Below are 13,990 nucleotides of genomic sequence, written 5' to 3'. Positions count from 1 at the left end.
ACTTCACTTTGGATTGCTTCTTTCTAATAAGGCAATTTCTCAATAATAGAAGCAACCAGAAACGCTTCATTCAGCCCCAAACTTTCATCCCTCAATTCATGAGCAATAATTTGAAAAAAAAATTCCACTTGTTTCACCACAGAAACAGTGTCACTCATCTTAAAGTTTTAGAACTTTCCCACGAATGAGTCTTAATGCTTGCAACTTCAGACTTGTATTTCTTCTCAAATGCTTCCCACAACTGTTTTGAAGTTTGGATTATATGATAAACATCACAGAGAGAATCGCCCAAAGCGTTAAGAATATAGTTCTTGCACAAAAACTCGTTTTGCGTCCATGCCTCTTATGTTTTAACGATTTCATCAGAAATATAACCTTATACAGGTAACTCTGGTCCTTCAGAAGTCAAGCACTGTGCCAGATTCACTGTCGTGAGATAAAACAACATATTTTGTAGCTATATTTAGAAATCCACTCTTCGGAAAACAAAAGGCTTCTCTATGTGACTTTTCACAATTGCAGTAGATTAATCCATCTTGCTTTCTTTAAAAAGAACAAAGAAAAAAATTATGTGTTAGATTGTTAATTCAAAGTACAGATGCAAATCAATTTTACGTATACTAATACGTTTGTTTTACTTCACACTCGTACATAATTTATAAACTTTTATAAATCTTACTCAATTTATAAACTCTTATAAAAATTTACAAGATAATTATGTTTTTTGTTTTCACAACTTAACTGACTATGGTTTGATAGAGGCTTGCCTGAGAAATCTCATAAGACAGAACTCCGCCCCTACAATGGTGTGTGTAGTTTCGTAGGCGTCTATCTTGAGGATACAACTATCGATCTCCGTACAACACACCTGTACAAAGACCCTAGCAAATTTTACTTTGAGTTTTCCTTCAGAAACTTGTTATAGGAAAGAAAAAGATTAAATCCAATTGATTCTCAGTAATTTTCTCTCTTCTCTCCTTCTTCTCTTTCTTTCTCGTATTGCACTTGATCACTTTATATAATGCCTCTAGTGGTGCCTTTAATCAACACATACGTTAACTCATCTGTTGCTTTTTAATCAATGCATATGTTGACTCATAACCGACACGTTTTGACTCATAAACTATTAAAATAAATTAAACAACCACATTAACCATATAATAAAAATTTAAAATTTTCTGTATATGTTATATTTTTAATTTTTAAAAATAACTATAAATTATTAAAACTGTTTAAAAGTCTCACATTCAAATTTTTTGATCCATGGTTTAAAATTTTTGTTATGACAAGATACAAAGGCTTACAAAATCATATAAGTAAAAATTCTAATTTAATTAATTATTAAAATTAAAATATACATATATATATACCGTTTTAAATTAAACTATATACCATATAAAATACATAAATGTTTTACTTTTGAAATTTGCTTTGAACAATTTTTTTTGATAAAATCTTTGAACAAACATTCACAACTTAATTTTCAAAAAATTATAAATTAATGAAATTATTGATCCCACAATGAAAATTTTGTTATCAATAATTTAAAGTTTTTGATATAAAAGATATAAATTATAAAAAACCATATGAGTAGAAAACATCATTTAATAGACATTAATATTAAAATATACTATATATGTTAATATCATTTAAATTTAATTTTATATCCTATCCAATAAAAAAATTATTGTATGGATTAATAAAATTTATTTATATATTCGTACCAATTTAATTGTATATGTAATAGTTACAGAACTTTTAATTATTCAATATATATTTATTATTTCATAATATGTAAAAACATATAAGGGAAATTCTCCATAATAGCATTTTTTTTGTTTTTGTCTCAAAAATAGCACTAGAAGGGAAAAGTCACAAAAATAACATTTATTAATAGACTAAATATCCTTAATACCCTTGCTTTATCATAAATAAAATAACCGAAAAAATCAGAAACCTCTCCTCTTCGACCTCTCTCACGGCGGCGAATCTCTTCTCTTCGATCTCTCTCACGGTGGCGAAGACCACAAAATGTCGACTCCAATTTCGTTCCATCATCTCCGGCGTAAAACACTGTCATCATCTCCGACGAAGCGCACAAAAATTTGATTCTCCAACGATGCCATTTCGGTATGATTCCTCTTCAAAATCGAATTCAGGGTTTTTGATTGAAAATTTGGGAATTTTTCCTTCTTAGGGTTTTCGAATTGAAATTTGGGGATTTCGATTTGTTGTTCTTTATATAATAGATTTGAGTTTGTTTTGTTGTCCAAATCAAACAGAGAAGAGATAATCAAAATTACAAAGAAGGAATCTCAGGAAGCTTCATTTACAGAACTGGGCTTACGAAAGAAGATGAGTTCGTGACCTTTCTTTTTGGTAAGCATTCTGAATCTTTGATGTTCCTAGTTCTTTTTTGACCAATGCTTTATTTCTCTCAGATTCGATTTTTTTTAGTCTGATTGTGTAATACGTGTAAATTGTCAGATATGATATTGCTTTAAACCTGTGTGTGTTGATGTTTTAGTTCTCTTGTTCATCTTAAAGTTATAGCTTTTCCTAGTTAAGAACACACATAAAAGTTATAGCTTTTTCTTGTTCTCGTTACTCGCAAGTATAATGTGACTCGTTAGACAGTTTGGTACTGTTTGTAGCTGAAGAGAAACACCATTACCTGAGAAGTTGTTCTGCTAAATACAAAGCTCTGTTGCGTTGTTGTCCAGCATTTGAAAGGTCCTTGGAAGTTGTTGGAGCTCAAATCAAAGGCTGCTAAATTTTGGGAACATAAGGTTTTGAGGTAATGTATCTTTGATTCTGTTCTTTTCTAGACAATGTTGATTCCATTGATTATGTGTGGTATTTTATCCACAATCTCAATGTTCATGAGTGTGACTGAGATGAGTTTGTTTGTGAAAATTTTTGGGATTTTTTTTTTTAGTTTCAGGAAGCTGTTTCAAACTTTCAGGACAGCTTTTCAGAAAATCGGATACTAGAAAATTTGAAAATTGTTTTGGCTTGGTTACGTAGGACAGAAACGCGATGGGAGATTCAATACCTGCCATGCTAAGACTATGTTTTTGAACTTTGATGTTGACTTGGACAAGTAAGAAGTTGTAATGAATGATGACAACATTTGTTTCATTTTGGTTGTTATTAAAGAAATTTAGGATGTCTTGAAGCATTGTCAGTAATTCTATCAAGAAAGTGTTAAAATTTGTTATCATTGGAAAACACAAATCCTATCTAGGATAGCTTATGGTACTTTTAGGATGGGTTTCCAGAAAATAAAAGAGTAAGCATAAGCCTTTACTTCAAAAATGAATTAATTGTGAATGTACCAGGATTGAACTCGAGAATTCTCGTAAATGGAATTCAATCCTAGTGTGCAGCCACTACGCCAAGAGTGTTATACTTTCCAAGTGTTATAATTAAATCAATATAAACAACATATTTATATTTAATTAAAAACAGAAAAAGAATTTGTTTCCAAAAGAAATCGAATGCGCGTTTAATGTGCGATACGAGTTGTGTAAGAGTAGAGGGCTAGCTTCTAGGCTACGGTGTATATTTGTTTTGTAAAGAAATGTGAACTTCTTTATTCACATATCTTATCTAAGATACCATTGGTGATATTCAGGATGGGTTTCCAAAAATCGAATATGAAAATGAGATTACCAAGATACAAGACCACTAAGCCAATGTATGATATCTCAAAATGAGTAAGCTTTTAAAATCAATATAAGCAATTCTCTTGCTGATTGATACAAAAATTAAAAAATGTTCTGATTCATTAAGGAAAAAGTGACCATAAAATATGATGTGGGTTTCATAATACATAAATATTAGTATTAAAACATAAGAGGGAAGTTGATAACATCAGATTAATCATCCATCCAACTTTTCAAGCTTTGGCCAGTCAATTACTTTAACCTTGACATTAGCCAAGTTCATTCGGCTTCAATGCGCTATGCTGCTAGTTTTTCCAACTCAGTAACAAGGTCAAAGTTTTCAGCTTTGATAATGACATCAAGCAAATCAATTTGCGAAGAAATATATTTTACTTTGCTTGAAGCGTCATTCCATTCAGATTCAGATTGCGTTTGTTCCTTGACCAAGCGGAGAATCGACTTGTAATGCTCCTCGGTTTCCTTTTTCTCTTTATTAACCATAACTTTTATATTATAAACGTTGGAAAGAACTTTGGAATTTCTGGATGGGTTTCTAAAATAGTAGAATATAAGTATGTTTCTTTCTAACAAAGAAGTTTAACTTAAAAAAATGAAATGAGATCAACAACTAAGGATTGATATCTTCATATTTGGAAAATTTCAAATTGTGATTTGGAATTTTGGAGAAAAAAAAAGAACAAAGATACATCTACCAGGATTCGAACACGAGATCTCTGGGAAAAGGGGGAATAAAGTGTTGCCACTAGGCCAAGTGTGTTTCAGTTGTTTGTTGATGTAAGCAAATGAATATAATCCATTAATTTTTATTCAATTAAAAAAATAAAAGCGATCTGATTCCAAAGGGAATCGAACGCGGGATGAGGCAAGTGTTTCAGTTTCGTAAGAGAGATGGTTTAGCCGCTAGGCTGGGGAGAATCATCTGGTAGAAGCTAAAAAAAATGTATTTAACCGTAAATTTTGTTGAGTATTAGTGTGTTTCTTTCTAACAAAGAAGTTTAAACTAACAAAAGGAAATCAGATCAAAAACAAAGGATTGATATCTGCATATTTGGGAAAATTTCAAATCGTGATTTGGAATTTCGGAGGAAAAATGCATTTAAAACTAAATTGTATATTGCATAAGTTGGAAAGCATCCAACTTATTCAAGATAGGCTTCCAAAAGCAAATATATATGTGGCCAGTGCATATCACGTAACCATTAAATAAACAACATCCAGAAAATGATCAATAAAAATGTAAATCATCAACAAACCATTGAAATGAAAAAGTTAGAACACAAATGAATATGAAAGTTCATCATATAGCAGGAGAAACAAATGTAACAGTAGTTTTCTTGTTACAACTAGCTCAATCACTAATAACTTGCAGGATTCAATTTGTTTGTAAGGTTCAGTACATGATCAGGAAGCCTATCCTGAATACTCTAAGAAAGAAGAAAATCATACAAAAAAAAAAAAAATAGAAACGATATACCTATTTTTTTCTCTGCACATTAGAACTAAAAACTGGAATAGCATTCAAAAGAGCATGAGAAGCAAATGTATCAGTAGTTTTCTTGTTGCAGCTAGCTGAATCAGTAATAACCTGCAGGATTCATTGTGTTTGGAAGATTTAGTACATGATCAGGAAGCATATCATGAATACTCTAAGAAAGAAGAAAATCATACATGCACAAAGAAAAAAAAAAGAAATTAGAAACAATGTACCTGTTTTTTTCTCTGTACAGTAGAACCAAAAACTGGGATATCATTCAAAACAGGAAAAGCAAATATATCAGTAGTTTGCTTGGTACATCTAGATGAATCAGTAATAACTTGCAAAAATCAAGTTGTTTTGGAAGGTTTAGTACATAAATAGGAAAATTTTCCTGAATAATTTAGTTGAAACAAAACAACAAACCTTAACACACAACCGACATATTCCATTAAATGCTCTAATCTTGCCGATGAAACTTCTGAGCTGGCGAGTATATCTTATGGAGATTGGGGGAAAACCTTAACAATACTTTTCAAGTCTAACGAAATCCTATAACTCAAACTTATTTATTTCTCTTTAAAACTAAAATCTTTGAAGACCATCTTCATCAAATCTTTATACTGAAGATCTTCTATGTAAATAAAAGATGCATTCCTATTCTTATCAACATTAAACTCCCACTGGAAAGATTCTTTTGAGCTCCATTGTCCACAAAAACAAAAAACTTCAGCCATAGTTTGAAAATATGTTAAAAATCACAAGCAAATCTCAAAAAGACCAACCACAGAGACATTTAAGTAAACTTGTGAGTCTAGAAGGTGAAAATGACGACAATCCAATCTTAAGTTTCAAAACAAGTAGAAAATCCAATCGCAGAGACATTTAAGTAAACTTGTGAGTCTAGAAGGTGAAGATGATGACAATCCAATCTTAAGTTTCAAAACAACTAGAAAATCCAATCGCAACAACATATCATCAATTTATAATGAACATGAAATGATGATACCTTGATCAGATCGGAGACACGAGATACTGAGATACAGAGACGACGACGGATCGAGGACGATGCAGAGGCGCACACAACGACGGATCGAGGCCGATGCAAGGGCGCATACGACGACGGATCGAGGCCGATGCGGAGACGCAGAAAATGATGGACGACGATACGGAGGGGAGACGACGGACGGCGATACGGAGACGACAGCACAGTTTCGTTGGAAACGACGGTAAAACTTACGAAAAGTTTTCAAAATGTTTTTTTTTATTATTTAATAATTTAGGTTAAATTAAGATTGAGGGTAACCTAGTAATTTGCTATCATTAAATGAAACATTTATGTCAAATTAGGCACTGGAGTCTATGTTTAGAAAAAAAAATTTAGTTTATATCGAAGGCCATTTTTCAACATATAATACATAAAATAATTTGTATATATAATATTTATCCCATTGCGCGGATCTTAAACTAGTGATACATTATTTGGTGAAAACCGATGTATCAGTATACAGTTTTGTTTAGGAAGTTTGGAATGACTTTGTGCTGCTAGATCTTTTACCATTTCTAATACTACTGCTATATTTTTTACCGTGCCTAGAACTCCAACATCAACACTGTTCTTTTTTATATCAAACAAATTGTTTTGTTTTGAGTTGTTACAAAAAAAAACCAAATTGTTTTGTTTGCCGAGTACTTGGGGGCATCCCTGAGATGATAGAGGCCTAAAACAATTTAGTAAGGGGTTTCTAAAAAAAAAAAATTCGCAAATTCAGGAACCTCTTTCTATGTAAATCTTTTAAGTCATATGCCGATGTTTCAGTTCACTGTGCTCAGGACCACGCTTGGCCGTACTAACACTGCTATTGCAAACTGATGCTGCCAGAACTCAAATTCAGGTCATTCCATAGCAAAGCTAACAATTCAAAAGCACAAACAAAAGAAACTTATTTTAGTGATTAGGGTTTTTGATATACCTGCCGATTGACATAGGTACAGCAAAGTGTATATACATATATAAAATTCGTGGATAATTATACTATGCTTTCTATATTACATCAACAATTTATAACCTATACATTAACGAGGCGAATAGATTTGGCGTTTTGGGTTATGAAGAAGAATCTTCAGACATGTGCTGTTGACGGCGCATTCTAGCAGCCCAAGATATTGAGTTGTTTTCTTTCTGATGGCTTCTTTTCTTTAGCCCTGAGAGCTGAGTTTGCCATTTTTTCTTCCACTCACTCTTCTCTTCCACAACTTCCTGCTTTCATAAATAATCACCAAAAAACTCAAATCAGTTCCGGATTGAGTACATATGGTTTGGTTCAAGTTCAACATATAGGAGAATGATTGAAAACAAATAATTGAATTATAAAGATCAGTAAAATCATATAGTGTCGAATAAGAGAAGCAAGTGGAACAGAGTCTCAGCGTTGGAAATGTCAACATTTTCTAGTCCACTGCTTTCAAACTAATCCCAACTTTTGAGTTATATATTCAAGTCAGGAGGTTGGGAGCCAAGACCTGTAATTTCTACAGATCCAAAACCATATAATATAATGCTACTTTAGTTTTAAACATCATTCGATTATGTAATCTCTAATAATACTTTTCCAGTTGAATCAACTAATCCTAACTTCAATAAAAAGCAACAATTTTTCATGTAATAAATTAAAAATGTGTCTTTTATTTGGACCATACAAAGGAAGTGGTCAATTCTGGCGACAAGGTTACACACAAGGTTCTCGAATCTTTCGGTAAATTTTAGGTATTGAAAAAAAAAATGAGTAGATAAATTTTGCGGATAATATTGAACAGTATTTGTCCGCATATGAACAGAAAGATCTTAATCAATAATCTCAACATCGCTGGGAGTAAATGAGAGTGTGACATAATTAAATTATTGTACTCTTAAATTTCCAAACCATACAACGAAACACTGGTGTCAATTCAAAAAATAAAAAAAAATTCGGTTTATCACGAAAATAAGCAAAATTAAAAAACCGGAAACCGGTTAGATTCTGGAGAAAGCAGACGAAGAAGGATGTGCATATGAATATACCTCATCGTATCGATTCCTGCGTCGACCTGAGAACGAAAATGAGAATCCCATTGATAAATCTCGGTCGTATAGAACTCTCCGGCGAGGATCGGAGAGAGTCTCGTAAGCTTCTTGAACCCTAATAAACCGATCTGTGTATTCCCCGACCTGATCCGGAGGCGAAACATCGGGATGATACTTACGAGCAAGCTGTTTATACGCTTGTTTGATTTCCAGGAGAGTAACGGATTCGGTGACGCCGAGGAGATCATAGAAGCTTAAATCCTCAGATTGTTTAACTGGATCGTCTTGGGTGAGTCTGGCTTGGATCCGGGTGGATAAGAATCGGGTTCGGGCCGGGTATGAGATAGTGGTAGATGGGAACGAAGCGGACGGAGAAAAGACTGGTCGTTTGTAGAGGAAAGGGTAGTAATCGGTAGCGAGAATGGCTGACCCTTTGTAACATTTCATTGTTTCGATCTCAGGTTTTGTAAGTTGGTTTTAGTGTTGTTCAGAACTCGCGTCGTAGATAAAATAGTAAGAACTGAGGAGAGGAGATGAAACAGTTTCTGAAGAGTAACCTGTGGATTTTAGGGGTACTTTTGTCATTTTCTGTTAATATAAAGCAGTCGTTTTGGGACTGAAATTTCTAGAAGGAATTTATTGAAAATATAATTTTTTTTTTTTTTTTGTGTGGTTCTACTGTACTTAAAAAATAGTTGTAGAAAGAACTAAAAAGAAAATAGCTCTAACTTGTGCAGGCAGATTCGAAAGGAATGGAAAGGAAACTATAATATTGTATACTTTGCATTGTATACTTTGCCATTTTGTAGATTGACGGTAGAGAATATGGAGATGCTCTGTGCATTCTAATTTAGAGTAAATTTGAAAATCTAAATTAAATCTACCGCTATTAATTTTATCATTTTAAAATTTTTATTCAAATCTGCAAGTTTTAGAATTTTAAAATAGATTTCAGAATTCTGTGTTATCTAATAATAATAAATTGTTTAAAGATTTGATTTGATCAGATTTGTATTATTGAATTTTCTTAGTTTCTAATTCCTAACCATCGGTTGATATTTGATACATTGCTTCAAATTTTATATATTAGTTTTTATTCATGTTCAGACATGCATTACATACATATATGTGTTTCATACAATTATATTGTATAAGAAGAGAGAGAGTTTGTTATGAAAATGAAGTTATCTTCATTCAGTGTTAACGGTCAGTTTTACAATCATATATATATACATGTATGTACTAAACTGAACTAAACCAATTTACAATTAAATATGATGAACTAGTGAAAGGAAACCAGTCCATCTACATGAATCTCCAATAGTCCCTTTCAAGATGAGCTGTGTATGTTGATCAAGCTCATTTTGGATATGAGATGCTGAAATTGATGAGGGAATAAAGGTTTAGTAAGGATATCAGACACCTGATCAGCTGTACGCACATGTACAGTACGAAGTAGGCCTTTCTCGAGCTTCTCCCGGACTGTATGGCAATCAAGTTTAATGTGTTTAGTCCGCTCGTGAAAGACATGATTAGTGGCAATGTATATAGCAGCTGTACTATCCGAACAGATCACCATGATAGGTAGACGATAGATGCGTAAGTCACGAAGTAACTGACATAACCACATCATCTCACAAGTAGCGAGAGCCAAAGCTCTGTATTCAGCCTCTGCTTCTTAGATCTCCATGATATCAAGGAAGAACCATGAACATGGTAAAACCAGCCGTTGAACGTCTACTGTCTTGACAAGATGCCCAATCTGCATCCGCAAATTCCTTTAATGTAAGGTCCTCTTCAGCGGAGTAAAACAATCCATGACCAACAGTTCCTTTAATGTATTCAAGAACTTTGTATACCGCACGAAGATGAGGTAAGCGCGGAGCAGAGGAGTGCTGGCAAAGCTTGTTAACAGCAAACGTAATGTCAGGACGTGTGATGGTCAAATACATCAACCGGCCAACCAGTCTTCGATAGCGTTCAGGGGTATCAAGAAGCTCACCCTCTGTCTTGGAAAGTTTGTGATTAGGAATCATGGGAACCGAAGAAGGACGACAGTCCAACATATCCACAAACTTCAGTAGTTCTAATGCATATTTTCGTTCACATAAATAAATACCATCAGAACTACTATTGGGGTCAAAAATGGTTATCTCGGAATCAACGTCTAAAATCATATTTACTCGCGGAAACCTTCTCGACACACTCTCGGAAATATCTCTCGAGGATAAGTGTCAAAGAGAGATGAACCCCGGAACAAAAAAAATAGTCCAGCTCGACGGATAGCCGAGCTAGACCGAACATGGGACCAGCTCGGCCATCCGCCGAGCCGGATCAAACGCACGACCAGCTCGGCCATGGCTGATGGCCGAGCTGGGACGATCGTGTTGTTCTCATCCGGTCCGCAATGCTCCTCTCCCAAGACGGTATCGAACTCGCTCTTGTTTCGTATCGATCGGAGTTGCCATTGGATCCTTATAATAAGAACCGTGAGAACTCGTATTCCCGAATAAAGTTCATGGTTTTCGTATAAAAGACGAAGGTTAACGTGACACCATATTCGTCTAACTATAAGAGAAATATGAACTTCTTCGACAAGTCGATGTCGCATCAATTTCTTTTGAAGAAATCGTAATAAATGCTTAAGTAAAAAAACGGCCCAAAGAGGCCTAGAACGCGGCTAAGAGCCCACTTATGATTTCTTAAACAAAGCCAAGCCCAACGATGCTATGACGACGTATCTTTATTTGCAGCAGAAGATAAATCTCGCGAAATCGGAAGATAAATGTAAAGTTTCCAAGATAATGATGAAGATCGAAAAGAAAATGAATATTTCCGCGAAAATCGACTTATGAGGCATATATAAGAGGAGCCAGAGCCGAGGACGCAGAGGAGAATTTTTGGAGACCTAGGAGAACTCGGCTAGCTTAGAAAAACTTAGGATTTTGGCGGCCGGATTTTTACTTAGACTCTTTTCGTTCTTTTTCTAAGATAAACTCAGCTAGCGAAACCATGTCTGTCTTATGTCTCGCGAATTTTGTAACCTTGTTCTTTTACCAATCAATAATACGCCTCTGTGCAATCTACTTTCAGTATTCTGTTTACTTTGTCTTTTTCGTTTTTCATGTCTTTACGCAGATAATCCGGGACCTCTGAGAAATTTAGGTTTTCTATCTTTCCTTATTTTACGGAAAATCGACAGTACGAATTTCGGTTCTCACAATTTGGCGCTAGAATGGGGCAGCATCGGATTATCTAACTCAAAAAACACCACAAATGTCCGAGGCACGGTATGTCTGATCGAACAGGCAGCGATGCTATCTCCTTCAAGGAAAGAGCAACGACCGATCCGGTCAAACCTCTCAATGATCTCCTTATCGTTGAGCTGACAATCCAGAATATCGATATCGCAAGGATATTGGTCGACACCAGAAGCTCGACCGATATCATCTTCAAAAGCACCCTCGAGAGAATGGGAATCTGCCCATCCAAAAGAGCGGAAGATCCGAATCCAGTAGTAGGACTTTCGGGGGAGGCAACCATGACTCTCGGCACAATCAACCTCTCTGTTAAAGCCGGCAGCATGACAAAAATCGTGGAGCTCTTGGTCATCGATCGACCTGCGTCGTATAACGCGATCATAGGAACTCAATGGCTGAATTCGAAGCAAGCAGTCCCGTCAACTTACCACATGTGTCTCAAATTCCCAACCCCTCGCGGAATTGAGACCATCTGGGGAGATCGGAGAATCTCGAGAGTATGCTTCGCCGCAGAATTAAAGCGAAAGAACCCTTTAGCGGAGGTAACGCCTAAAAAGAAAAGAAATCATCCGCCATGGGCAACGCCCCAGAACAAGACGAAACCAAAGTCTTTTGGCAATCACGAGCAGCTGAAGTCTTGGAGGGAAAGCGCAAACCAACCTGCGAGCCCGTTGTCTCGGTATGCTTAGACGAAGCATTCCCAGACTGATGTGTCGAAATCGGCGCGAACCTAAAGTCTTTTGGCAATCACGAGCAGCTGAAGTCTTGGAGGGAAAGCGCAAACCAACCTGCGAGCCCGTTGTCTCGGTATGCTTAGACGAAGCATTCCCAGACTGATGTGTCGAAATCGGCGCGAACCTGAGCGAGTCTCTGAAAATTGAGCTTATTGCTTGTCTGAAAAAGAACTTGAACACGTTCGCATGGGCCGCAGAGGAAATGCCAGGGATCGATATCAACATCACGTGCCACGAGCTCAACGTCGACCCGACTTTCAAACCTATCAAGCAAAAGAGACGAAAGCTGGGACCCGAGCGTGTTGGCGCGGTCAATGACAAAGTCAAAAAACTTCTCAAAGTCGGATCCATAACGGAAGTTAGGTATCCTGACTGGCTCGCTAACCCAGTCGTTGTGAAAAAGAAAAAAGGAAAGTGGCGAGTATGCGTCGATTTCACGGACCTCAATAAGGCATGTCCAAAGGATAGCTTCCCACTACCACACATCGATCGCTTGGTCGAAGCGACAGCAGGGAACAAACTCTTATCCTTCATGGACGCATTCTCCGGGTACAATCAGATCATGATGAACCCCGACGACCAGGAAAAAACCAGATTCATAACCGACCGCGGAACCTACTGCTATAGGGTGATGCCGTTCGGTCTTAAGAATGCCGGCGCAACTTATCAACGACTCGTCAACCGCATGTTCTCCGAACAACTCGGAAAGACAATGGAGGGGTACATTGATGAAATGCTCGTCAAATCCCTCGAAGAGCGGGATCATATCACTCACCTCCAAGAGTGCTTCGAAAGGCTGAACCTGCACAGTAAGAAGCTTAACACCGCTAAGTGTCGGTTCGCAGTAGCATCTGGAGAATTCCTGGGGTACCTCGTAACCTTCTGCGGGATCAAGGCCAGCCCTAAACAGATCACCGCACTGATCGAAATGGTATCCCCGAGATAATTATTTTCCTTTCTACGACACCTTGAAGGGAAATAAAAAATTCGGGTGGACCGAAGAGTGCGAAAAGGCTTTCCAACAGCTGAAACACTACTTGGCCACTCCCCCGGTGCTCGCAAAACCAGTAGAAGGACAACCACTGTTCCTGTACATCGCGGTGTCGGTCACGGCTGTAAGCGGCATCCTCATCCAAGAAGAACGTAGCGAACAAAAACCCATCTTTTACGTAAGCAAAACTTTACTCGATGTAGAAACACGTTATCCGATGATTGAGAAACTCGCGCTTGCAGTCTTAATGTCAGCACGAAAGCTAAGGCCGTATTTTCAGTCCCATACAGTCGTAGTACTCACATCGTTCCCACTACGACAATCCTGCATAGCCCCAGTCAATCTAGAAGGTTAGCAAAATGGGCAATCGAGCTGAGCGAGTACGATATCGAGTACCGAGCAAAATCTTACGCGAAGTCGCAGGTGCTCGCCGACTTCCTAGTAGAACTCCCTACAGGGTGCACGACTAACCAGGAACCCGATTCGACTTGGACCCTCCACGTCGACGGATCCTCTTCCAAACAAGGCTCCAGAGTCGGAGTCAGACTCACGTCGCCAATAGGAGAAGTACTGGAACAATCATTCGGAGTGATTTTCCACACTTTGAACAACGAAGCCGAGTATGAAGCCCTAATCACAGGTTTATGATTGGCTCACGGCCTAAAAATACGTAATATTCACGCGTACTGCGATTCCCAACTAGTTGCAAGTTAATACAGCGGGGAATTCGAAGCGAGGGACGAGAAAATGGATGCTTACTTAAAACTCGTTCAAAACT

The 13,990-nt window shown here is 36.7% G+C and overlaps 2 protein-coding genes across 2 annotated transcripts; both read right to left on the bottom strand.

Annotated features, from left to right (window-relative positions):
* Window positions 1-7,088: 7,088 nt before the first annotated feature.
* On the bottom strand, window positions 7,089-8,808 carry LOC106307851 (chaperone protein dnaJ 20, chloroplastic-like). Its single transcript, XM_013744923.1, has 2 exons — window positions 8,225-8,808; window positions 7,089-7,423 (listed from the first exon to the last, which is right to left on the bottom strand). Exons 1-2 carry the CDS (start codon window positions 8,672-8,674, stop codon window positions 7,271-7,273), a joined length of 603 nt encoding a protein of 200 aa, XP_013600377.1. The 5' UTR covers window positions 8,675-8,808; the 3' UTR covers window positions 7,089-7,270.
* A 1,113-nt stretch (window positions 8,809-9,921) lies between these two features.
* Window positions 9,922-10,404, bottom strand: LOC106308537 (uncharacterized mitochondrial protein AtMg00240-like). Its single transcript, XM_013745690.1, has one exon. The coding sequence runs from the start codon at window positions 10,402-10,404 to the stop codon at window positions 9,922-9,924; it is 483 nt and encodes a 160-aa protein (XP_013601144.1).
* Window positions 10,405-13,990: the final 3,586 nt, after the last annotated feature.

Source organism: Brassica oleracea, chromosome C8 (genome assembly GCF_000695525.1).
Source record: "Brassica oleracea var. oleracea cultivar TO1000 chromosome C8, BOL, whole genome shotgun sequence".
Lineage (NCBI taxonomy): Eukaryota > Viridiplantae > Streptophyta > Magnoliopsida > Brassicales > Brassicaceae > Brassica > Brassica oleracea.
Note: the sequence above shows the minus strand (reverse complement) of the source record. Positions and strands in the feature narration are given on the sequence as shown.